Source organism: Equus asinus, chromosome 6, assembly GCF_041296235.1.
Source record: "Equus asinus isolate D_3611 breed Donkey chromosome 6, EquAss-T2T_v2, whole genome shotgun sequence".
Lineage (NCBI taxonomy): Eukaryota > Metazoa > Chordata > Mammalia > Perissodactyla > Equidae > Equus > Equus asinus.
Window position 1 is genome coordinate 51339573 of NC_091795.1, and position 27559 is coordinate 51367131.

Genomic DNA, 27559 nt, shown 5'->3' on the forward strand with positions numbered 1-27559 from the left:
CCACTTGGCCATGGGGCTGGCCCCTGCTTAAATTTTAAAGTCTATACTTGGTGACTCCATTATCTGGATGACCTGTGAATATATCACTAGATCTTGGCCTTAGACAGGTCTTTACCAAATCATTCTTAGGAATCTGTGGTTCCTTTTTTCTTCTTTCTTTCTCACTGTATCTATCTCTATCTCCTTCTCCCCTTGCCCTTTCCACTTCTTTCTCTCTCTTCCCCATTTTCCTCCCCCCTTCTTCCCTTCCTTCCTTCCTAATGCAACATCAAGTTCTCCTAATAAAGATATTGGTAGGATTTGAGTTGGACAGAAAGTAAGGTCCAAGGGCCCCTGCCCTTCTCCTTTCCTCAATGTCTTGCTGCATTTTGTTATCGGGTATGTGGTTTGATCTGCCTTGAGCATTTGCCTGTATGTCTTGCACACCTGTTAACCAGTTTTCATAGCTAGAAACTGGCCCAGTGCAGGTGCTGTTCCATTCTCAGAATCACAACAAAATTTTTAAAATATCATCTTCCTTAAACTTTTAGACTAAAAGTAGAACCGAAAGTTTGGAAGGGACAGGGCTTGAGGAAATCCCCTTTTTTTGTTTAATGTGCTTCAAGAAGTAGTTTAATATATTTTTTGAATTTTTAAACAAAGAGTTTGGAGACCTGCATTATAAAAACAATTAATTTTTTATGGAATATCTCATTTAAACTTCTAATATACAAGAAACAGCATTCTCCCTGTTTGACAGATGAGGAACAAGCAAAAGGGCACTTAACTGCCCCAAATCACTTGCTGCTAAGTAGGAAGAGAACTTGAAGCCAGTTCTTTCTGTCTCGGAATCTCATGCTTTTCCCAGGAGACTTTATGACCTGCTTCCCATTCTGGTTCTGACTACTTAGGAAGTCTCTGGAAAGAAAAGGAGGTGGCAGGCACACTAAACCTTAGGAGTTTATCATTTACTTGGAAAGATCTTCTTTGAAGTTTTCAGTGCATTGCTTTGATAAATTTAGAAAGACTCAAATTTCAACAGTTTGACATATAACCTATTTTTAAAATTATAATAAAATTCATTAATTTGGAGTAGGATTTTTCTTTAAAAACAAGATCATTTTATATGGGGGGGTTGTATGTACATTTTACAGTTTACAAAGCATTCATGCTATCTTCACAACACCTCTAAAGTTAGTTGTTGTATTTATGGAGAATGAAGTTTACAGTCAAAGAAATAGGCAACTGTTTTCTTTGAATTGAATAAAATTTTGCTAAGTGTTTCAAATTGCCTTCCTAAAAGATGATACCAGTTTACAACAGGGTATTGCAACCTTGTACTCTTGCCCAAACTGGGAATTATACTCTTTCATATTTTCTAACCTACATGCATGGCCGTCCTGATGGCATAGTGGTTAAGTTCACGCACTCCGCTTTGGTGGCCTGGGGATCACCAGTTCGGATCCCGGGTGTGAACCTATGTACCACTTATCAAGCTGTGCTATGGCAGACGTCCCACATATAAAATAGAAGAAGATGGGCACAGATGTTAGCTCAGGGCCAATCTTCCTAAAAAAAAATTATCTTGTTTTAGTTTGTACTTATTTGATTTTCAGGTGAGGCTTCAAAATTTTAAAATATATTCACTAATCATTAGGGTGTCTATTTTTCTGGTTATTGGCTTTTTAAATTTGATTAGTAAGAGCTCTTTGGACATAATAGTTATTAATCTTTTATCTATTTTATTTCTTCCAACCTGTCATTTGTCATTTACCTTTGTATGGTCATTCAACAAACTTAAATTTCTAATTTTTATGGAACTTTTCATCTAGGCAAATTTCTCTGCATTTTTTCAATTCTTTTTTAGGACTTTTGATTGTTTTATAGTTTTTATTTCACATTTCATAAATGTACTTCTATGTGTTTTAGGGGTTCTTGTTTTTAATATGTTTTCATTTATTATTCTAATTGCAGTTTGAGTAGGATTTTTTTTCATAACATTTTCTATTTGGTTATTAGGAAAGTAATGTGTGCATGTTTGCATATGTCTGTGTTTTGATATTTGTCTTCTAACTGCCTAAGTTAGTAGTCGCTATTATTAATGCTAGTGGTTTTTCAGTTGATTATCTAAGTATGCAGTTACCTTATTTGCAAATAATTTATTCTTTTCTTTTTCACTATATATATATATTTATATGTGTGTGTGTGTGTGTGTATCTTATCTCATGGAATTGACTAGGACCTACAAAACATATTGCATAACAGTGGTGACACTAGTGACCCTTATCTTGACCCTCAGTAATAGGAATGTTTCCAGAGGTTTTTTTTTTAATTAACTTTTTTATTGAGGTAACATTGGTTTATAATATTATATAAATTTCAGGTGTGCATCATTATATTTTGACATGTAGAGTTTTAATATTAAGAATATTATTAACTCTTTTCTGATAGATACTCTTTTCATCTGTTTAAGGAAGTTTGCTTCTATTCCAAGTTTAGTGAGTTTTTTAAATCAGAAATGGATATTTGCAATAATTATATTTTTCTCTTTTTAACTACTATTGTAGTCAAGTGAATGAATAGATTTTCTTGTGTTGAATAGATTTTTTGTTTTCCTCAAATAAACATTTTTTAGCCTTATTTTATTTTTATAAAAATTTGACTTATGAATATTTTATTTAGAATTTTTACATATATACGTACATATATGTATATGTATATAAGATTAGCCTAATATTTTCTATTTTTATGCTATCTTTGGTTTGGGTATTAAATTATGCAATTAGATTATGTATTAGATTATGTTTTGGGTATTAGATTATGTAAGCCTTGTGGAATTAATTGTTATGCTTTCTATCTTTTGTGTTTGGAAAATTTTAACAACAAAGGAATAATCTGTTTTTGGTCCTTGAAATTTTGGCAGACTTCACTTATAAAACCATTTTAGAGGGTACCAAGGGTAGATCTTTATTATTTTTTCAGTTTCTTCTATTGAAGGTTATTAGTGTATTTGGTTTTGTTCCTTCTTCTTGAATCAAATTTTAATTATTTGTATTTTCCTTCAAAATTTTCTATTTCAGCCAGATCAGTCGTTCTCAAATTGTGTTCTAGGGACCCCTAGGAGTTCTTACAGGGGGTCCATGAGTCAAAAGTGTTTTCACAATAATGTATAGTTATTTGCCTTTTCCTGTCTCATTCTCTCAAGAGTATACAGTGGAGTTTTCCAGAGGCTACATGATTTGGATTATCTCAGCAAATTGAATATAGAAGCAGATATGAAAATCCAGCTATCTTTTATTAAGACATGTATTAAAGAGATTTGTACCACAGTGCCACTCTTCTCACTAAATTATTTTGTTGAAAAATATAGTATTTAAAAAAAATTATTTATGATAACATGTAATAGATTTATTGCTTTATTAATTTTAAATGAATTTATAAGTATTTAAAAAATTTGTAGTTTTTTTTTTTTTGAGGGAGATTAGCCCTGAGCTAACATCTGCTGCCAATCCTCCTCTTTTTGCTGAGGAAGACTGGCCTTGAGCTACCATCCCTGCCATCTTCCTCTGCTTTATACGTGGGATGCCCACCACAGCATGGCGTGCCAAGTGGTGCCATGTCCACACCCAGGATCCGAACCAGCGAACCTCGGGCCGCCGAAGTGGAACATGTGCACTTAACCGCTGCGCCACTGGCTGGCCCCTAAAACTTGTAGTTTTAATTGCTAATATGGGAAATATTGATAGATATAATCAGTACAAATAACAGCTGTTCTGGCTCCTCAAAAATTTTTAAGAATGTGCAGAGTCCTGAAACCACACTGTTTGAGAACCACTGATCTAGATTTAACAATTTAATTTTTTTGAAGATGCATGTACTCATCTTCTATAATTCTTGAAATCTGTGAATACAATAAGTCTGCTATACAGGTATGTATATCTGTATCTGTATGTACACATACATATGTGCATGCGTCTCTGTTTTTACGTATTTATTGTTGTCTGTTTAGGCATGCTTTTGAGCAGAACCCCAACTTAAATGAAAGAACTGGCTTACTTGGTGTTTTGGGTCTTCTTTGTGGCTGACTTGTCCACAGGCCAAGTTTACAGAAGTAATTTAGACATGCGAGCTGGCAGACTTCTGATGGTAGGCCTGGATGAAAGGCGTGGAGCTTCCCAGCCCCAGAAGGAAGAGTGGGAGACTCCCCCAGAGAAGTTGCTATCATAGGCCAGTCCCATCCTCTGATTGTTGTGCTGGATTTCTTTGTTTTTTTTTTTTAAATCACTCTTTTTTTTTTTTTTTAAAGATTGGCACCTGAGCTAACAACTGTTGCCAATCTTCTTTTTTTTTCCCCCTGCTTTTTTCTCCCCAAATCCCCCCAGTACATAGTTGTATATTTTAGCTGTGGGTCCTTCTAGTTGTGGCATGTGGGACGCTGCCTCAGCATGGCCTAATGAGCGGTGCCATGTCCATGCCCAGGATCCGAACCCTGGGTCACCAAAGCGGAGCGCGCGGACTTAACCACTCGGCCATGGGGCCGGCCCCTGTGCTGAATTTCTTGAAATCCATATTGTGCCCAAGGTAGGAATCCGGAGGTATCCTTAGATTGAAGCTTCACTGTACAGAGTCCTGCCCACCATGAATCCTGTGCCCAGTACTTTTTTGGGGTCTGCAGTCTTTGCATGCCAGCTTCCTGTCCTCAGTGCATTCCCTTCCCCAATCTCGCCAAGCTAGACTATTTGATCTTCCTGTCCATGACAACTGTCCAGAAGCCTGTGGCTCTGAAGGCCAATGCCTATGGAAACAGTGTTGTGGGGCACAGATGCCTGGACCCAGTGCCTCCTTCCTGCCACCTGTGCACTGGGGGCTTCTTTTTGGAAGGGAATCCAGCACAGATGAGGCATAGGGACAGGTGAAGACCAGGACCCAGAACGGGGTTATGGCCTGGTAAAGCCTCGGCTTATTCTTTCAGAAAATGGGTCAAGGACTGTTGAGCAAAGGCTAGTTCAAAGGCAGTGAGATCCAAGACTAGAAAAGACCCCAATCCTTCTCCTTGCTGTACCTGTCAAAATCATTTCCTTTATCCTGAGGTGGAGCATGCACAGAGGCTGGTTGAGCAATTGCCTGGATTTTTACAGTAGTACCCTAACAGCTGTCTCTGCTTTCATGCTTGTCCACTTTAAAAAGTAAGTCAGGTCATGTCCTTCCTTTGCTCACCCTCCTGTGTCTCCCCATCTCCCTCAGAGTAAAATCAAAGTCCTCTAATTGCCTACAAAGACCTATACTGGCCCTGTCCTAACACTACACCTCAGTTCTCTGACTTCATCACTTGCTGCTCTCTTCCCAACTGTTCCAGCCACGTTGGCCTCCTTGCCATTTATTCATCAGATGCACCAGACACACTTCTGCCTCAGGGCCTTTGCATTGCTGTTCCCTCTGCCTAAAATGTTTCTCCCTCAGATATATGCATGGCTTATTCCCTCACCTCCTTCATATCTTTTTTTCAAATGTTGTCTTCTCAGGGGTGCTTTCCCTGACTGCCTTATTTAAGATCCCAAATTGCTCTTCTTCCATTCCTCATTTCTGTTTTATTTTCTTCACTGCATTTATCACTTCTCATCGCATTTGTCACATAAAATAGAAGGTGATTTATTTATTTATTTTGCTTGTTTTCTGTTTCTTGACTATAAGTTTTATAAGGGCATGAATTTGTGTCTATTTTGTCTCCTAATATATGCCTAACACACATGGGCACACAACAGTGACTTGTCACTGACGATGATCACTCTGGACCATATCCAGCATGTCTTACCCAGGTCCCCAGCAGTAGCAGTGGCGGTTTGTATCTATGGATGGTCAGAGTAAAAGGAAGAAATGGGGATTTGGAGGAAGGAGGTCCTACCTTCTTTCCATTCCCCAGGGGCCCTCATACTTCTTTTCTTTGCTGTAGAAACACAAAACCTCTAAGGTTGAGATAATATACAATGGAGAAAGAGAGAGAGAAAATTATATCCCAAAGTAAATGACAGTATGTTCTGTACTTTTTTACATGTAATTTAAAAAGAAGAAAAAAAAAAATGAGAAAAAACCAAAAACCCTTCTCTGCATTTGTGGTTCCAGTCCCTTTTTCATTTCTAATGGTGTGTGTTTATGCTGAGGTGCAGTAAGTGATTGTCAAACTTTTTTGCCTGTGTACCCTTCTCCCACCCCAAAAGAATTTTGAGAAACTATATACTCCCTCACATATTTTTAAATTGACATCTAAAATGTTTCACTATAAGTTTAAATGGTAACAAAGAACTTTGCTTTTAAAAATGTTTCCATTGGAAGATATTCACAGGTGAAATGATTTATCTGAGATTTGCTTTATAAAACTCCAGCCCACATCCCTCCCCCCCCCCAAAAAAAACAAAGATAATAGAGATAGATAAAACAAGATTAGCAAAATGTTGATAACTTGAAGCTGGCTCACAGGGTACGTGGCAATTCATGTATTATTCTTTCTACTTTTGTGTCTAGTGATTTGGTTTCTTACTTTCACATTAGAGATTTTCTTCAAATGACAAATTATCTTTGACTGCCCATTCATATTTACGCATAGGGCATTTAAAAGGTGATTGAAAGTTATGTGTGTATGGAGCGGGATGGTGGTGCTTGTTGATGGAGTTTTATTGGAGGAGAACAGGTATAAACTAACTTTTTGTATGGAAGGACCATTTGTCATTATCTGAAAGTTTTCCCTCAGAACCATCCAGTTTATGAAAGAAGAATCCTCTAATCTCCTGTGCGAAGAGCTATAAGCTTGGCTGCCTGAGTACGCGGAGCAGGGTAGGAAATGGGGCGGCAGGTCTCTATTCAGACTGTAAACTCTCACTGAACTCTCCTGTTTTCCTTACAGGGCTTCACTCCAGCTGTCCTCTTGACAGGGGCTCCTGAGTGTAACACCCCTAGGTCAGTTTCCCAGAATATAAATCTCCTCTTGCTTTGGTGTCAGGGAGGGGCCGTGGAGGTCTACCCATTCCTTATACAAGCTTTCAACTGTTCCCCCTCTTTTTGACCTCACATTTCACCCTCTTTTGTCTTATGCCTCCAGGCCTCAACTTTGCTGGGTTTAGAAGGACAGGTATCTCACTTTGCCAACACTTAGGTATCAGCTTCCTGGGCTCTGTTACTTTCCACTCCTGCATCCCCCTTCTGTCCTCATATATTGAGAGTTGGGGTGATGAATTATTTTCTTGTTTCATTGGAGATGGATTTGCTTTTTCTGTTTCTCATTTTCCATCTTATTTTGAGATGATTTTCCCAAGGAGAGGTGGACAGAAAGGGCTTTTTCTCCAATCTTGAAGCCAGAGTCTGATTTTTTTTTTTCTGAGGAAGATTTGCCCTGAGCTAACATCTGTTGCCTCTACTTTGTATGTGGGTCGCTGCTACAGCATGGCCTCTAATGAGTAGTGTAGGTCCACTCCCGGGAACTGAACCCAGGCCACCAAAGTGGGGTGTGCTGAACTTAACTACTAGGCCATGGGGCCAGCCCCTGATTATTTTTTAATAACAAATTCCTTTAGTATATTTAAAAATTAATATCTAAAAGTTATTTTAAAAAAAAATTCAGTAAGTCTTTATCCCTAAGAAAGATATAGTGCAAATCAAGTTCAATGCCCTGGGATGATTTGTCTTGTAATTTACCTGTGATAACTTAAGAAAAAATTTAATTACTTCTCTTTGTAGAGTTCTTAAATTATTTATTAAAGAGATCTTTTTCAACAATTAATAAATTCTCAGACATTAACCATTAATTTGTTTCCTTGGTATTCCAAAACTTAAAACTTGCTTTTCAAAGCTGTTTTTCTTGGTAGTACCTTTGAAGTAAAATGGTACTTGTGATTGTTAAAATTGAGCTAGTTGATACATTGAAGTCTCTTATATCTGCAACTTCACTTTATGTTAACCAATATTTCAGTGAGGATGCTAGTTCTCTAAAATCAAATTCTAGGAGGAAACACATTTGCATCCTCTCACCCACACCCAGTTGCTAACAGATATTTGTTGTGACTCTTTGCTTCACTGCTGTTGTTAACTCTAGAGTTACTGGAAATTCAGTTGTCAAGTTATCTTCTTTAGCATCTGACACTACAGGCCAAGACTGAGCCGTATCTGTCTTTGTTTATGTCTGTCCCTGAGCCTTTCATTCATTGTAGCTGTTCCGTCTTTTTGATCCCCCTCCTCACCCCCCCTCCTACCCCATCTTCCCATCCCTATAGAACTTCCTCTTGTGACTATTTCCCATCAAATCCTTCAGAGCTAGGCAAACATAAGTATTGGAAAATGCAATGGAAATTCTCCTTCTTAAAACTCACAATATAGAAATAGTAATTCTCCTGAGAACTAGGTCAGTAGAGCTGTACAACCTAATTTGGCCCTGTAGATTCATTCTGTCTTTGCTGATTTGTCCTTGATTTTCCCTTCCTGCCTTGTCCAAAAATAAAACGTTTATCTTTTTTAGTGCTATCTAAAGGTTTTTATTGCCACCACTAGTAGGAAAAGCTGGAGTGAAAAGGTCTTATGTCTCACTTCATTTTCTTTTTTCTCAACCCTGTAGGGAAAGATAATGTAGAGGATTTCAGAGGGATTTTAAACATGGGTGACATAAGTTTTATTCATCAAAAGAGACACCGAGACTCAGTCTGTTAGTCATTCATCACAGGTCTGCATCAGAGCCTGGGGAAAGAAGAGTGGGATTAAGGCGGGGAGGTGGTGGAGGTGAGGAGATGTAGGGGTGGAGACTGTACCTCAGCTAAGTGGTAGAGTCGAGCAGTGGTTCGAGGAGTGTATTCTCCCTTCCTCTCTTACCTTCCTCTTTCTGCCACCACGCCTGACACAAGGTGAGGAGCGGGCCCTCATGAGGCAGATATTCAAGGTTGTAGCAGGCTGAGGGGTGGGAGGAGGAGGAGAAGGAACTCTTAGGCAGTCGTGTTGGGTGGGGAGAGGAAAGAAGTTTCTGTTGTTACTAAGCTCGTTATTGAGACTAGTGGATATTTGTATGTGAGAAAAATATATAAATGTGTGCGTGTGTGTGTGTGTGTGTATGTGTTGGGAGAAGAAGAGGGAGCAGGGGGTAATACCGCTAGCTGCCCACACAACTATTGTCATTTCACTGTTGGTACAATCTATGTTTGTATTATCTTTGTTATTACAAATAAGTCCAAGAGATGTGTAGGATTCAAAAGACTTTAGAGGGGCCGGCCCGGTGGTGCAGCGGTTAAGTGCACACTTTCCGCTTTGGCAGCCTGGGGTTCGCCGGTTTGGATCCCGGGTACGGACATGGCACCACTTGGCAAGCCATGCTGTGGTAGGCATCCCACATAGAAAGTAAAGGAGGATGGGCACAGATGTGAGCTCAGGGCCAGTCTTCCTCAGTAAAAAGAGGAGGATTGGCAGCAGTTAGCTCAGGGCTAATCTTCCTCAAAAAAGAAAAAAAAAAAGACTTTAGAGTTTTAAGGGCATTAGTGGTAATTTAGAAACCCCAACATCACTACTGATCACCAAGTCCTGCCAGTCTGTGTCTTCATTATCTCTTAAAGCTGCCTACTCCTCTCCATCCCCACCAGCACTGCTATTGTATATTATTTTTTGCTTGGTTACTGCTTTAGTTTACCAAATGTCTTCATTTCTATTAGTTCCAATCTCCCTCCTCTAATTCACACTGCAACCAGATTGAGCATTCCTAAACACAAATATGATCATGCTACTCCATTGCTTAAAATCCTTCTGTGGCACGATGTTGCCTTAAGTGTAACATCTTACCCTTTAGCATGGGTATGGTAGTTCTATGATCTAAGTCCTGCTTCCTCCTTCACACTCCCCAGCCACATATCCTCAGCTCTTTAGGGACCACTGACGTATTTCCCAGAACCTTCCTGATGCTCTCGGGCCTTTGCACCATAGGGTTTCTTCTGTTTGGGACATACTTTTCCTGTTCTTTACCCAGTTAATTCTAGTAACTGATCCTTCAAAGCTCAGGTTAGGTGTCAGTTCTGCAAGACTGAGCTGAGGATGCCTTACATGTCCCCTTTAAATATATCCTTGTCACAGCCCACTGCTCTGTATTTTTATTATTATTATTTTTATTATTACTATTGTTATTATTAATGCTTATTATCGTTTTACTTCCCTTTATTCTCTCCTAGTTCATGGGTTCCATTATGGCAGAGACTGGTCTTTCATCTCTGTATTCTCAGTAAAGGTCTCAACATATAGGAGGTACCCCCAAAATAAAGAAGTGTTAAACTCTTTCATCTTGTAGTTGAGAAACCAAGACAGAGAGATAAGCCACCTGCAAGTGATCACGCAATATTTAGAGGCAGAGCCTGCCTTGTAATCGAGTGTTTGTTTCCCTCTATCAGGAATTACAGACTCAGGTGTCTATAAGGGCTAGATGGGCAACACATATGAGATAAGTGGACTGTCTTTTTTTACTATCATTCTGTCATTTTTCTGGAACATATTCTTTTCTCACACTATATTTTCCCATGTTTAATAAAGAAATATTTTGGTACAAGAAATAATTTCCTCTTAAGCTACACATAAGAAAAACAATAATGTGAAAATGAGGTTAATTGTGACTTGATGAATTACAAAAGATCAAATGTTGTTCCTTCTGTGTGCTGCTGTGGGACTTTGTATGTACATAAATGTGGCACTTCGCGTGGTATGGTTTCAGTCTCTGGATTCATGCCCTAGTTTGGCACTCAAAACCTACTAACCTTCCCAGTTCCATCTCTAGTCGTTGAACCCCTACTCACATTTATGCACACATACATACCCTAAGCTCCAACTTTACTGACTTGTAGTTCCCCAACATGCCATTTTTAATGCCTCTCTTTCTCTCTCTGTCCTTCATTCCTGTCACCTCTGCTTGAATCAGACTCAATCTCTGGCCCTGATGTCACCCACTCTCCTTGTTTGGTGCTAGATATATCCCCAGCTCAGAACTCCAAGCTCAAAAGCCATTCCTAGGCATAGACTTTCTATGGTGTGTGTGTGTGTGTGTGTATGTTTGTGTGTTTGTTACCAGAGTACACAGCATGTTATTCAACTGCCCCATTTAGGACTTGCCTAGAATTCTCTAATAAAGTTAAAGCAAAGTCCAGGAATAAATTGCATGGTTCCTGAATTTTCGGGAGGTGACATACTGCCTTTGGTATCAAATTTGATTAAACTTGATAACTTTAGTGCCATTTGGTTCTGTTGGGGAGGAAGAATTAAGTTGCTTACTCTAGAGAATGAATTTTTCCACTGACTAAGGAATAGAACATTTATTAAAATTATCTTGGTGACCTGAAAGGGAGAAATGTACTTCTTGTTCCTCAGCAGAAGCAGGTCCCGGGCATTATTAGCACGTGGTAAAAATTGAATAATTGAGCAACACTGACTTCTTTGGGATTCAGCCTTCCAGCCCCTGCTGTGTAATTAGTTCTGCCCAACCTGCTGGCATGCTTGAGCAGGGAGCCTACAGAGGATTAGGAAGGAAAATGTCTTTATCGGGTCTCACGTACTGAAGGCATTTGATTTAATTTTACATGTTACACATGGTAATCTGGTTTCCCATGGCAATCTCCAGTTCTGCTATACTTTATAATCAGAGGATGGCAGGATACATTGCAGACTTGGTGGCATCACCTGAAAGTGACCGTAGAGAACAGAGTTTGCCTCAAAAGAGAAAAGAAAAGGGTCACTAGAAAAGGACAGAAGAATCTGAGTCTCCTTTAAGAAGGGACAGCTGTTCTCTGTAGATGCTCAGATACCCTTGAGGATTTCATTGATGAGTTAGGTCCCAGAACTACCTATAGCAGAGCACTTTGAGGGAAGGGGATCAAATCTTGTAAATTTTTTCAGGGATAATAATTTATTATTTATGAATTGCAGATGTTTTAATTCAAAACAACAATGATAGTTACCGTTTATTAAGAACATGCCAGGATTCTTACTTGGTTCTTCATATACATAATTTCAGTAAGTCCTTACAATATCCCTGCAAGGGGAGTACTAATATCCCTTTATAGATGCGGAATCAAGTATTTATTGATCTCTTGAAGTATGGAGGCTGAAGGAAGGTGGGGCAACATTGACTACAAGTTTTCAGCCTTAGACTATTATTCATTTCTTCTATGATCTCAAAGTCTGTAAGTCTTAATAGCCCCTTTTACAAAACAGTATACTAACAAATGTCCGTTAATGATGACCAGAAGCCAACCAGAAAAGTTTAAATTACAGTCATCTTAGTTTAACTCTCTCATTTTACACATTAGGAAACTGAGTGCTAGAAATTTAGTAAAGCCCTAAAGTCAGGTTTTCTGACTCCTAGTAATTTGTGTATTATACCCTGCCCATACAGTTTCAAAGAGGGCTTGAGTAAATGGAAGGAAAGAAGGAAGGGATCTTGTAGTACTCTAAATGCTATTACATTGAACTAGCAAAGTAAACAAAGTAACAAATCTGAAGGTATTGATGAGACATTTAGGTGTTGGGAAGGGTTCTAGTTCTTACCTAGCTAGTGTTTAGTTTATTCTGCTTGGCTCATATCTGAACAAAGTAATGTACCTACTATTTCCAAATGATCACAAGTCTTTAGAAGTCTCTAGTGCCCTGCTGGTCATTTGAAGTTTAAAAGGACAGGTTCTAAGTATGAACCACTATATATACATATATATATATAGCCAGGTCTTGAAGTGGATGTGAGTGATAATAACTGCCCACTTTTGTGACTAGTGGAAGCAGAGACTACATATGGTATTGACTTACACATGGATGTTTCTGTCATGTTCACAAAATACCATATGCTGAGGCAGGGCATGTCATTACCTTAAGGTAAAAGCTGTGGGAGTCTAATGGCAAACTGAGAAATCTTAGTGTCAGACACTTACTATGCAAAGCACTTTACATGAATTTCATGTACTCCTCGTAATGACCATGATTGTGAATGTTATTGTCTTCATTTTAGCAATTTTTTTCAGTTTTTAATTAATCCTTCTCAGAATATTTTCCCTAACATTTTATTATGAGAATTTTCAAACGTATAGTAAGTTGAAAGAATTGTACAGTGAATACCCATATACCCACCTAGATTCTACAATTATCATTTTTCTATATTTGCTTTATGATATACCAAGCCATCAATTTACCCACCCATCTGTCTTAGTTTTTGTTGTATTTCAAAATGAGTTATAGACATTAGTACATTTTACTCCTCAACACTTATGTGTGGATATCATTAATTAGAGTTAAAAATGCGTTAACCCTATTAAAAAAACAAAAACAAAAAACTAAGGCTTTTGAAGCCGGCCCCGGGCCGAGTGGTTAAGTTCGCGCACTCCGCTTCGGCAGCCCAGGGTTACGCCCATTCGGATCCTGGGCACGACATGGCACCGCTCATCAGGCCATATTGAGGTGGCATCTCACATGCCACAACTAGAAGGACCCACAACTAAAAATATACAACTATGTACCAGGGGGCTTTGGGGAGAAGAAGGGAAAAAAAGAAGAAGATTGGCAACAGATGTTAGCTCAGGTGTCAATCTTCAAAAAAAAAACAACACAAAACTGAGGCCTTCAATTCTATGTTTTGGGGACATAGTCACTTTGGGCCTTCCCCTGTGAGATAGTAAGATATTTTAAGAAAAAATGTAAGCTATCCATGTTAAAAAACACTTATACCTCATTAATGAGAAATAGAAATCTGTAGGGAGGAAGGGGATACCCCTGTTGAATTCCTAGGCCACAGCAAGCCAGCATTGCAAAGTGGCATCTTACCTCATTTCTGATTTTACATGAGGTTGAGGTCACTGCCACATTTCTGAATACTAACTTCTCTCCTAAAAAGGAGAGTTTGATTAGCAAATTAGTTAAGCACTTTAGTAATGATATTGGAACTTAATTTCAGTGAACATTTTTTCCCTTTTCTCTTCTTTCTGGGTGTGACTAAATTACCTACAGTATGCTGCATGGTTGCTGGTAAAACAGGAAATGGGGTAAGTAATTTAGGTAGGGAATTTTTACTACTATTTAAATATAAGCTACTTGATTCTTAAAGTACTTTTACTACTGCTATCTCTTTTTTTAGAGTGAGTTCACTAGCTACTAGAAAAATTGGCACAAGGAGGAAATTTTTATTGTATAAATTTAGGAGATGACCTTGTTTAATTGGTTTATTTGCATAGCATGTTAGTAGTCTATTAAAGTGGATTCATTTTTTTTGTAGATTTAACATGAATGCAAATATATATTTTATATGCATTAGGCCCTTATATAATATAGTTTGCAAGTTATTTTGAAAGAATAAATTTTATACTGTCTTAGAAACTAAATTATAAAACTATGCTGTAAAATATACAAAGTAAGATCCTAGTGAAGGCAGAACAATAGTGACTTTATATATAGATAAGACATAGAAAACGTGTGTCCACAGTCCTTTATCTGAAACCTTTAGGGGCCAAATGTGTTTTGGAATTTAGAATTTTTTACATACCCCTCTGCTCCAGGGTCTGGGGCGGTACTATATAATGAAACACATTAATATTGCTACAGTGAAACATATGAATATTGACACTAAGTTTGATAAACAAAGTCTAGATAGCCTCACATGTCCAAGTCACGATTTGGTTTCCAACTGATTTAAGAAAAAAATCTTTAATTTTCCAGAATTTTTTGGATTTTGAGACTAAAAGTTTTGTACCAATATAAAAAGGGCCATGTGAATGCTGGGGGTTCCTGTGTACTCTGGAGAGAAAGGCACAAAAGTATAGATTTCAGTAGTAGAATCTAATGCTTAGTGATTTATAGAAAAAGTAATATTCTGGCTTTTTTGCATGTATTATTTCACATGTGCGTTTTAAAAAGAGTAATAGCCATGTATTTATCAAAGGTTTCTGTGTTTAATTAGGTTATGTCAAATTAGTCTCAAAAGCTTGTGATTCTGTCATAATAAAATTTGATCTTATGTTTGAGACATTTGTTAGTGTAGACAGAGCATGCTATTTTCTAAATGTTTCCAGTTTCCATCCACATTGCTTGTGAGTTCTGTTGTTATTCCTTATTGAAAGATTTTAAACTACACTCAGTTCTTCCAAAAGATCCTGATCAATATAGGGATATTGGAACAGAAAAAAGATAGAAGACTAATCTTTTCCCTCAATGTCCCCAGTTCATTCTATGTTCAAAAGATTGTGGAGGAACTGCCATGAAAGAATTCATTCAAGGAATTTAGGAAAAAATGTGTTGGCTATTTCGGCTCATCTTTGCTCTAGAATGTTTGTCGTGTTGTATCTGTAGCAAAAGTGATTGCAGCTGGCATCCTCATCATAGTTATCTGACAGAGGAGAGAGGGAAATGCAGTTGCTAAGCACTAAGTTGGGACTAAATTCACCTTAATGACTACTGATTCCTCTAAAGGACCATCAGGCATATGCTAAGGACCTCCATAAAAATGTTTACCCTCAATTATATTAGAAAAGTTATTAGCCACATTCAACTTGCAGGATTGAAAATCTGGCATTTTAAGTATTGTATTTTTGCCTTATATGTAAAGTTAAGGTTTCCAAATGTCTGTTAACCCCTTTCATGTGGCTCTTTCATCTGGAAGGAAAAAACATCTATAGTTGGAGTTTTTAAACTGGACTAAGATGCTCTAAATATATTTCAAAGACTATGAAGGATTTAAAATACCAGTTTTCTTAAATACATAATGAGTAATGTTTTAATCCATTTTTAGGATTGGCTTTTGCTGCAACCCTTTGTACTCTCTAGAGTCTAAGCAACTTTTAAATAGTTTTCCATTCAAGTGTTTTCTGTTTTAGCTTTTTATCCTTTCAAATGTGTGTTCACACTTTGTTTACTTCTCAACTGTGATTCTATTTTATGTAACTGTCATTAGTTAACTGTTGACACAATTTCAAGGTAGTCTTTTAAAATGTCTAAAGTATTTCTGATATTCAGAGAATTAGGAACAGTTTATGAAGCTCACTTAGTGTTTGAATGAGATCTTGAATGTACAGAAGTAATTTGATTACTTGTCAGATGTAGGGCTTATCTGGATATTTCATTGTTAAATCACAGTTCCAAAGCATATGAAAGCATTCCATGTAACCAGTTATATTCTCAGCTGTGTACAAAATGGGTAGATCAGCTTTTTCTTAATTTGTGTTTTTAGAGAAATAGTCTTTATATTCTTTTTTTTTTAGATCAATTAAATTTAGCCATTAACTAAATTATTTTTTGTTTTCTACCTGAAGTTAGTAGTGTCTTGGTCTTGAAGAATTAAGTTACAGTGGATATTGACTATATGTAGTCCTGTCTATCAGTGAAGTTTGGACATTAAAAGAAATGATTCAGAAGTTGGCCCTAACATCTCTTATGTTAATAGCAGCCCTGTGAATAGCCATAAGACTGATTTGAAGTTTTAATTATTTGAATGATGTGGGCTTGTTAGTTTCTTAGTGATATTGCAGTGTTCTCAGCAGAGTAGAGGAGTTTTAATAACACCATACCATGTTTTTCTTTCTTTTTACCTCAGTTCATTTCTATCACAATTTTAGGTTACAAACTAAAAGCTAGAAATCATAATTGGGACTTCCCCATACATATTTATTGGCTCATGAGTAGATTTTGGGGGAATGTCAGATTTTTATTCAGACATTTATCTGATACTAAGTTGTTGAGCATTTCAGAATATTGATACTTTAAGATTTAATACTTCTTCAGCAGTAAAGAAAAGTACAGCTTTTATATGGATTTCTGAAAAGTAAGCCCCCATTATCAGGAAGAGAGTACATACAAACATTTGTAGTCTGGATGAGATTTTTGTACCATGCAGTTTTGTAGTTTCTGAGCAATAGACAATCCTCTTTATTCCACATTTCTGTCTTCTGATGTGTAAATCCTGCAATCTGGCAATTCTAACTCAGAAAAACTCATTTGTATACTTTTGTCTTTGAAGCTGTAAACACAGTTTTACACGTCATTTAAAAAAGCAGTTTCTTGATTCTACTAGAATATAGGTCAATGGGCTGAGGAATTTCTGTCTGCTTTGTTCTCTCTGCTTTCTATCTAATATGTAAAATAGTGCCTGGGATATAGTAGGCACTCAGTAAATATTTTTTAATAAGTGCATACATTCTTGCCTTAAGTAGAAAAAGTGAAATTTTTCATATCAGTGAATTAATTTTTATGTTATTCAGAAAGCAGAGTCTGTCGCTGGGAAGAAATGATATAGTTCAGCTAAAAGAAGCCTACAAATGGATAACTCACCCCCTGTTTTCAGAGGAACTGGGTGTTCCCATTGATGGAAAGGTATTGGGTCATCAGTGTTGTTAATTTTGTTCTCTGGTTTTATTAGTTTTACTTTGTTTTGTGGCAGAGTTTTGGTTAGCCAAAAGAATCTTCTCTTTAAATAATCCAGTGAAGGATTTTTAAGCTTTTAAAATGTTAATTTCTAACAGTCTTAAATTAAGGTAAAAGTTTTTCTTTCTTTTTTTTTTAAAGACATCTTTGTGATCCAAGACACTTACAAGTGTAACAGGTGCAGTGTACCCTAATTGACCTTAAATGGTCAGAAATGAATCTTTAATATATTTATAGTTTAATTGGAGAGACAGATTTACTGATACAAAGCAATACATAAATGACTATGAGCGAGTGTAGAGTCAACTCTAGACTATTTAATTTTGGTTACCTGTAGCTAATCTTCTTTTCAAATATGCAGACAGAACCTGTTCAACTACAGTGAGCATGGGCTAACTATCCTGCCTTGTTGGTATTTCAAGTCTCTGTTTAACTTCAGGCAGAGTCTGCCTTTGAAACCAGAACACTTAGCCATCGCCCCTATTCCAGAGCACACCTTGCCTCAGTCTCTAGAATGGATTGAATTTCAGGGAACAGCTCAATAGGTTTCCAGATGTGGAAACAAATCATAGTCCCAACTTATCTTAAATTAGATTTTAATACTGTCCTCATTGCTTCATCATTTTGCTTGAAGGAAATTCCCTTAATATCAGATACACCTCTATTCAAGTAAAATCACAAAACCATCTTTCAAAGCTAACTAGTTAAAACTTTTTTCTCCATTATGAATTACATAGCTGTTTCCCTCTGTTAGTATGAATAAACTCTGTCCTTTAAATTGAATACTGAGAGAATAGAAAATAAAACCACTTCACAGATAGTATGAAGAGGAAATGAGGTAATGAAAGTACTTTGGAAATTAGAGAAGTCATTGATGCAAAATATTTTTACCTCAAATTTCAGTTTTGAAGCACAAATAATTTTACATGGTGAATTAGTGAGAACAGAAAATAGAAAACAAAAGATGCAGTAATGGTCTAATAGATTCAGGATGAGTAAAGTTTTCTTAAGTAAAAGGAATGTATTATAATTTTATTTTATAGATTAAAATAGCAAAAAAAAAGTTGTTCACTATTGTGATTCTAGAGTAGCTAATAGGCTTGCTGACGATCCAATGCAATCAGTAAATATAGAACTCAAAAAAGAAGATAAAATTGTTACGTGAGATGACATTTATATCTTTTTCTTGGTGTGGAATTTTGTATATTGTCTGAGGAGGTAAATGTATATAGAGTACAAAATTGTGCTTTTTTTGTGAACAAGGATGTCATTGTAGCATTTTTTAATAACGCAAAACTTACTACAACTTAAATGTCCAGCCATCCTTAGAGTTGGAAGATGTCCATGACATAAGATTAACTGAATAAAGCATTTTCCAAAAGTGTGTTTAATATCCCAAGAAGTGTATACATTTTTGTTTATATTCATAAAAATGTCTAGAAGGAAACATGCCAACTTGTTATTAGTTCTCCCGCAGTGGAGTGGGATTGGTAACCCATCCTGTGTTTATTATTTTACAATTTGTATGTGTCATTTTTGTAATAAAACAAAAAATTAAGATCTCTCTTTTAAAACTCAAATCCATTAAGAAGTTTGAGCACTTTAAAAAAAAGCCTCATACAGAGTTTTTAAGCATGTGAATAAAATGCTTTTTGCCTTGCTAATAATTCTGATCACAGTATTGACAGGAACAGTTCTTCATTTCTTTCAACTCTATCCAACTCCCTGAAATCTCTTTATCTTCACACCTAGTTTATATACATGAACAAAAATCATGCACATTTATTTTAAACTTGTTTTTTGGTAGGATTACTAGTGAGTGAGCTTTAGAAGTTAAAAAAAAAAAAAACAAAAAACTTTCCTTTACAGCTGCCCTGTGAACAAGCTGATTTGAGAATAGTAGTATTTCCAGTTTTCCTTGTCACTCTTTTTTTCTGAGCCAATCTTTGAGAGTTAATTTCTATTTCCTTTCATAAGTTTTTAGATGTTAGTTTCCTTTTGCTCATTTTTAAACTGTCTTTATAATTTTTAGAGCTTGTTTGAAGTGAGTGTGGTCTTTGCTCACCCAGAAACAGTTGAGGATTGCCACTTCCTGTAAGTTGCCATCTAAACAACAATGCCAATTGTGTAACATTGTTAATGCTTTTTGGTTTTCATGAATATAGTATTGCTCCTCTTTCTAATGAGCATATCAAAACTTGACATGTCTTAGTACGTTTAAAATCATGGTAATATAAGAGTCGAGGCAAACCAATGCAGCTCAAGTAGGGATTCATTTTGTCTGCTTCTGATATCCTGAGTGTAGCAGCCATGTTATATAAAATACATTTGAATTATATCCACCCCAAAATCAACTCGTTAACCTTTTATATTAACTTGAATTTTATTTAGACGTGCAATATGCCCAGATTGTTTCAAGCCAGCCAAAAACAAACAGGTAAGGATTCCTGCTTCTTATTCTTTAGTGAGTTTTTTCTGAGCTGGATATTCAAATTAACAACAAAAAGGATGTGCATTAGAAATGTGGCAATCTATTATACTAGGAATCAGTCTTTAAATATTTCCATTTGCTACATTTATGTTTATTTGTTTCAACTCTCAACATCTATGCATCTGGCTAGGAAATTGTAACACACAAACACTGTCTTCTAGGTTGTTCCCCTGGTGATGTTAAATTTAGAATCAGTGTTTCAGTGATGTTTCTGTTACCCCTTTGGGGAAATCTGACTTTTAGATTTTAATCCCCAAATTACATCATCTGGGAAAATTTGTGGTAAGTATCAGCAGCATTCCAAACTTTTGTCTAATATCCCTTTTCTAGAAATTAGTGTTTTAAAAATATAATCCAAAGCAAATTATTTTATTTAGGACAGTCCTGAATTAATATAGCCTATTTCAGGCTACATTTGCAAAAGGGCATTTTATTCAAACTGCCCTTTCCCAACTCATGTGAGCTGGTCTTCATGTTAGTGAGCAAATTAATTAGCATGTACTTTTAGTTTCTTTTATGCCAGGATACAATGACATGGCACGATATTGGCAAGCTTTCACACCCCAGTTACTTAGCTCATTCTGTACAGAGACTCAGGCATTCTCAGTTTTACTGACATTGATTTTGCTATTGTAGTTGTTAAAAAGAATCTAAGTTTATTGTCAGAGATACATCTGTTCGTCTTTCTTCTTGCTTTGACTTGCTTTGCTAGGCCTTTTATAACTGGAAGGCAGTTTCTAACATTTGCTGAATGCCCTGTGCGGAAATAATTGGAAATGCAGACCAAGCCTAAAGCAGTGCTTCCCTCCTTTTCTCACATCTTGATACACCGAAAACATTACCATGTTTATTCCAAACCCTGAGGTTAACAGATGAAGTTGCTCTAAGTTGGAAGCGGTAGGCCTAGGGGCTCCCACTGTCCCAGGCCCTGCCCCTCAGCCCTTGTGAACTAAAGGGATCGACATCTTGGCACAACTTTAGCTCACTGCTCTGCCATACCAGTTGGGAAGCTCTGCCCAAATGACCTGTAAGCTGTATTTGTATTGAAGATCTTGTTCTATTTTTTATCTTTGAGGAAATACACAGGTACCAGCATCAAATAATAGACTAAGGAAATTTTTGTCAAAGCATCATAGACACCACACCATTTGGCCAGTAGGTGTTGTATAGTCTTAACTGTAGTTTTCCTGCCTCATGGCTAGGAATAAATCGAATGACCGTTTGAGATTCTTTCAGGCCTAAGATTTCATAGCTAAACAAACAGGCACTTAATTTTCAGTTCTAACCCTATGACACCTTGGAGTTCCCCAGAATATGGTTGAGAAAATCATTACTTTGATGATAAACTGTTGAGATACTTATATTGTGCCCCTTTTCAGTCAAGTGTAATTTTTTCATAACAAGAAATAATTATGATTTATCATAGTATGATACAAGCCATGTATATATACACTAATCTGTATGTCTGCCATGTGGTTTGGCTTTTCTTATTTTAAAAAATCCAAAGTGGGACGTTTATTGTAGATGCCCTTCTATTCAGTGTAGTAGATTTGTTTGCTTTGTCTCTGGCTGGGGAGTGATGTTACATTGCTAGATGCCAGGACAGGTTGATTGGCTCTGCTGTTACCCCTTACCCTGGCTGCCAACTCCTAAATTATATACTGTGGCCCCTGAAAGGATGTAGGGTAGAAAAGGTAGATGGGTCAATCTAAACTCCTTTTGTGGTCTGGCAAAAAATATTCAAAGCACATCTCCTGCAATGTCGTCGTTTCTGTATTTGAAGAATACCACATTTTGAGGGGAGTGGGACAATGCAGTGAAGAAGACATGTTCTGCTAGATCCACCTGGTATTATAGGCATAGACTCAATTGAAGAGAAGGTTCTAGGGGTATACTGATTGCAGAACTGACGGGATGAATGCTTACATTTTACTTATTTTCTTTAAGCTATTAAGTATTTTTCCCTTTTAAGTATGATTTAAAATGATATAATTTCTCCTACTGCATTCTCTGTTTCACCTCTGATGTTTTCTTATCTAGGTGATAAAATGTCTTTTCTTTTCATTTTACCCTATATAGTCAGTATTCACTAGAATGGCAGTTGTGAAAGCTTTGAATAAGATAAAAGAAGAGGATTTCCGCAAGTAAGTAAAAGGACACAAACAAGGGAGCATCATGGAATTTTAGAGTAAAGGGAATGTTAGAGATAATCTGAATTATCTCTAAGACAAGACTGGATGTATTTCAGGGACCAGGATTGTGTCTTAGTCATCGTTATATCCCCAATGCATGACTCAGTACCTGGCAAGTAGTGGTGTTCAATAAATGTTTGTCAAATTAACGTTTGAATTTATTAATCAACTCCACCTTCTTTATTTTTTAGAAGAGGATATTGAGGTCCAAAGAGGGAGTTGACTTGCCTAAGATTATCAATTGGGTAATACAGAGTGGACATAGAGCCAGTTTCCTGACTCTCCAGCCCAGTGCTAGACCCATTACATCCCTAATCCTGTATTTCCTGGTATTGTCCATCTCCAGAAAAGGGAAAAGAAGGCTCATGAGTTTCTTCACTTGTTAAAATATGCTGAAATACAATAAACCTTATATTTTAATTCTCAGTATGTTTATTTTATTTAATAAAATGTTATCATAGTTATCCTTCAGAATATCCTTGAATAAATTTCAAATAATGAAAGTTATGAGGAAGATTTTGTACACTCTACTGACTAAAAACAAGTCTCAGAATGGAAATATTTTTGTTAAATTTTAGAAAGTAAAGACAGTTACTCTCTACAAGCAATAGTTCCGGAGTTTCTAAGTGATTTCTTTGTTAAGACATCTTGGGAAACTGAATGAAATTCTCAAGCCATGAATTTGAGATTAAGTCCACATCTAGTCATTTATAGCTTGCCTCCAGTTTGTGGCTTTGGAAGTTCCCAGAGCGTAGACAGAGAATAAAGCCATACATGCTCTTCCCTGTCTGTCCTAGTTTGGATTGAAGTTTCTTAGCTAAAAGGGCAGAGTCTGCACATTCTACTTTTCCTGGCTCTGTTGTCTAATTCCCAAGGTCGTAATTGGAATGAGAAAGAAAAAGAGAGAAAAATGGTGGAGTACCCTCCCGCAGGTGGGCCTTACTCATGTGACCAGTCTCTCACTGCACACCAGCTTTATCCAAATGATTGAGGATTTGGTAAGCTAGCAGCAAGTGTTCATGGATAGCAAAATGTCTAAAGAACCTGGGAAGGCTTCTACTTCCTACGTATGGATTTTTCTCCCAAATCTCAAGGCTGTTAGAAATTATCATCTGGGAACATGAGGCCTCCTGAGCATGAAGGGTGGTAGCAGAGCCCTGATTTACTTAATGCCACTCTCATGGATTAAAAGTGGTGCTCTAGAGGCCTAAAAGACCCTTGTGGTTCCGAAGCTTAAAGTTAGGGAGAGGCTTAGTCCTTAAGGGACTTAGGCTGTGTGTGTCTCAGACAATGCTGATGCATCATAGTTATGTGGGTCAGTTTCATGTTTGGAAAATAGTAGCTGTAACATTTATTTTGTTTTGCAGGCAGTTTCCTTGTCCTCCAAACTCACCAAAGGCTGTCTGTACTGTTCTTGAAATTGAGTGTGCTCATGGTGCTGTTTTTGTGGCTGGTAAAATATTTAGTCTAGAATATACTTGCACTGTCAACTTTCTTTTCTGAAAAACTCAACTGACTCCTCTTCTGTTCCCTCCTTATTATTGTTCTTAGGTTCTGATTAGTTAACTCTTCTAAGAACTAGAACTGATAGCCAAGCTTATTTTAGGTTTAGGCATTCTTAAGGATCACTGAGGAGATTTGTTATTTTAAAATGTCGCGCCAAAGGGAAATGACACTTCCCAGGTTTTAATAGTTTTCATCAGAGATGGCCAAGTAGGAATGTGGGTAGATATAGAGACTCAAAACTGGTCAGGAGAAACAGCTGCGGAGAGGATGTTTTATATGAAAGCCAACTTGAAAAAATAATTTTATTATCTGCAAAATGACTAAACACTTGGTTTCTGCCTGAAAAAAATATTGTTGCATTGACTTTCCCAAGAGGTAATCTGGCAGACAGTTTTTGTTTTGAAAGCTACAGCTGTTTCATAGTAATAGCTGAAAGGAAATTGTTCTTTAGTCTTGACTATAACACCCTGCCCTGGGGTAATGAAAGCTACCTGCCTTAGCATTGCTTTATTCATAAAGCAGTGAGTCATTCTGTTAGGGTTTTTTTTTTTTTAATTACAAAAACTTCAAAATTTCCTATATTTGAACTCTTTGGAATATATTATCACCAATGACTATTACATCGAAAGTATTATTAATCAGGTGTAAAAAGAGTAGTTGCTGTTTTTAAAAAAAAAGATCCTTGGTGTGTTCTGTAATATTTCACTTGTCCAGTCGGACAACCGGATTAATAAATATATGGAGCATTCCTTTAGAACTCATTTGATGATTCATATCATGTCTTTAGAAATCTCTTCTATTGTTAGCTGAAATCTTTTCATTTAATTACCTATGTCTATGTGCTGGCTCCCCCAATTAGTTTGTAAGTTAGTCGAAGGCTAAGCCTTGTTTTATATCATAGCACTTAGGATATTGGCACTTAATAAATAGTTGTTGCTTGGGGCTGGCCCGTTGGCGCAGCGGTTAAGTTCTCACGTTCTGCTTTGGTGGCTGGGGGCCCACTGGTTCGGATCCTGGGTGCGGACATGGCACAGCTTGGCAAGCCATGCTGTGGTAGGCATCCCACGTATAAAACAGAGGAAGATGGGCATGGATGTTAGCTCAGGGCCAGGCTTCCTCAGCAAAGAGAGGGGGATTGGCAGCAGATGTTAGCTCAGGGCTAATCTTCCTTAAAAAAAATAAAAATAAATAAATAGTTGTTGCTTCTCTTTTTATCCTATTGTGTCAAAATCACACCATTCCATCCGAGCTACTTCTATTTCTTTGGCAGGGAGATATAATAAGTACTCCAGGAATCTTCCGCAAACTCCTTGGATAATTGATGGAGAAAGGAAGCTGGAATCTTCAGTGGAAGAATTAATTTCAGATCATCTTTTGACAACATTCAAAGCAGAGAGTAAGTATTGTAATATTCGTATGTTAACTGTATTGTCATTCATGAATGGATTTATCAGAGGTAGTAGGAAGGTTTTTATATTTTGTAAATCACCCAAGTTTGGCTGACCCCTTACCTGGCAGGTTCCCATGAACAGAGATCGCCATGTCCTGAGCTCCTCTGACCTGGGCTGGATTTGAGCCAAGGTGCCAAAGGATTTCTTTCTTATTTCAAGATGACTGCACTTTCCTGGACAAATTCAAAACAATTGAAACTACTTTAATAAATGCAGTTAAGCTCTGACCTTGGGACACCTTAGCCTCTTTTTGGGAGTATGAGTAAATTAAAACACAACTTCCACATCCAGTGCTTGTTCAAGGATAATCACTGGCAAATGCCTAGATTCCATCTTAACCACTAATATGTCTTGGGATAAAGTTCAGGCCTAGAGAAAATAGATCAACAGCCACCATTTTACAAAGACTTAATGGCAGTTGTGTTGTATTTTAATTTCCTAGGTATTAATCAGCCCAGGTTTGTGGGATGAGTCAGATCCTGTCAGGTTTATGTTTTCTTTGTTTCAATAGGCCTGTCAGGTCAAAGGCAGCATACAGGCTTGTGATTTCACCTAGGATTAGGCTAGAGGAAAGGGACTAAGATTTCAATCGCAGGAAATCACGTTGTACATCAGGAAAAACTGTAGGCGGTGAGTAAACATATCACTCTTTGGAAGGGGTCTCCTAGCATAATTAGAACACCTTTTTTGAGAGACCAGCTAGACATTCATCCTTCTCTCTGAAAAACCTTAAGACCAGCCTGCTTTGGGAATGACAAGCAGATGATCTAGGTGAAATATGGCTGTCCTTTCCAGCTCTCTGTTTGTCAAGAGGAAAGAGAAGCACTTCAAACCACATCCCTCTTATAATTTGTCACCTATCAGGTAGGTGGGCCCTTTTTTTAAGGGTCTTTAAGAATTATTTTGCTGAATGGAGAAAAGTAACCTAGCAACCTAATATTTTCCAAAATCTTAACAGTGAAGACTCTGGCTATTGCCATGAGCTTTTAACTACTTAATTTAACATTTACACACTGGTTGTTCTCCTAAGACTTATCCAAGTTATGAAGAAGTGAAAATAAAGCTTTAGCACAAAAAGTCTCTTTTAAGCCCTTTTTTGGGGCCACCTCACTCCCTTTCTGTAAGAAGATTCAAGAGACTTTCAGTTCTGATTAGTTGGTTCCCAAGAAAGCCCCGTTACCAGTAGGGCTGCAAGGGGCTTGGAAACAGCGGTATGTTTCCCCTTTGCAATCTTTCATGAAGGTGGTTTGTTACCATTTTCCATTTGAGGGGGAAATATCGTCCCAAAACTGAAAATAAAGCAAACTGTGTTTAGCATCTGTAATTGTGTGCTGAGGAAATTTATTGAGAGCCGCTTCAGAAAAAGCTGACCTCTGGGGCTCTGTGCTAACTGGCTCCTTGTCAGGGGATAACATCTTGTTCAAAATGCCTGATTAATAGCATCAATTTGCTAATCCTGTGCTTCTCAGGTATATTACTTGTTGTTTCTGTGGTTCACCTCTGACGACTCTGGGAAGATGGTTCTGACTCGTATACCTCTACGTTTTACAGCTCTATGAAAATAAGTCAGTATTGCGTGAAGCAGCGAAGCTACTTATGTAAAGCCTCCTTCCCCTAAGTGGAAGACATAAACTTGTTTCTCAGTCACTTCACACGGGCACGTCATATTGTCTACTTGCTAATTCCCTAGCTAATGAGTAGTAAACTTTGACACACTCTCAAAATCAATGTGTCTAAGAAATTTTCCCCTAAAACTGGCCACTGACTCGCTACAACATAGACTCTAAACTCTTGATATTCGGAGGCCTTCATCATCTCTGCCCGTCTTTCAGTCCCATTGTCTGTCTGCCCCCAGGTATGAGGACCATTGTAGACGAGCTCATAGTTCTGATCATTCATCTGTTCCTTTGAGCAGGAGGCTCAAAGAGCTCACAAGATTAGGGGGATAAAATAAGGCATCATGTGAGTTTAGAAAACACAACTAAATTTTAAACTTGTATTTCCTAATATTTAAGGCAGTGGCTCCTTTTCCTTTTTTGTCTGCTATTGTTCATGATTGCACATGAATAAAGTTTTGAAGTTTGCTCTCAAAAGCATTTCTCCATGTAGGGTCTAAATTTGAAACATTTTTTTCTAAAAGATATAATAAATACTCCTTTTCCCTTAGTCTAGATTTAATGTTTCTCTGGATTTCTCAAGAGCCTGGCTTTCAAAAAAGAAAAAAGGGAGCCTAGCTTTCTGCACTTCTTTCTTGTTGATAGGCTGGAGTTTGTGGGAAGCTTTATGGGCTAATTTATGAATCTCCGATTTCTGGTCTGATTTAGCCATTGCCAGTAGACCTATCTCTTTGTGTCCTGTTCATTCCCTCTCCCCACCCACCTCAGCTGCAGGTTATGGCTCAGTCACTGTGGATCCCCGCATTCCCTGATGACGTTGTGGCTGGTTTGGACATGGAGGTGGGCAGGTGTAAGACAAACCACAGCCCCAAGGAGTCAGTATCTTTCAGCTTCCCAGATGCCATTTCGAACTCTCCATTTAGCTACCCA

General features: G+C 37.3%; 1 protein-coding gene across 2 annotated transcripts in view; it reads left to right on the forward strand.

Moving 5' to 3' along the window:
• Positions 1–27559, forward strand: part of PUS10 (pseudouridine synthase 10) — a 71322-nt gene that overhangs the window by 29636 nt on the left and 14127 nt on the right. For both annotated transcript variants that reach the window (XM_014839319.3, XM_014839320.3), the window contains 7 exons: positions 13972–14006; positions 17211–17322; positions 19406–19467; positions 19765–19810; positions 21944–22008; positions 23424–23509; positions 24833–24958. In XM_014839319.3, coding sequence (XP_014694805.3) covers positions 13972–14006; positions 17211–17322; positions 19406–19467; positions 19765–19810; positions 21944–22008; positions 23424–23509; positions 24833–24958 — 532 coding nt within the window. The remainder of the gene's footprint in view (positions 1–13971; positions 14007–17210; positions 17323–19405; positions 19468–19764; positions 19811–21943; positions 22009–23423; positions 23510–24832; positions 24959–27559) is intronic.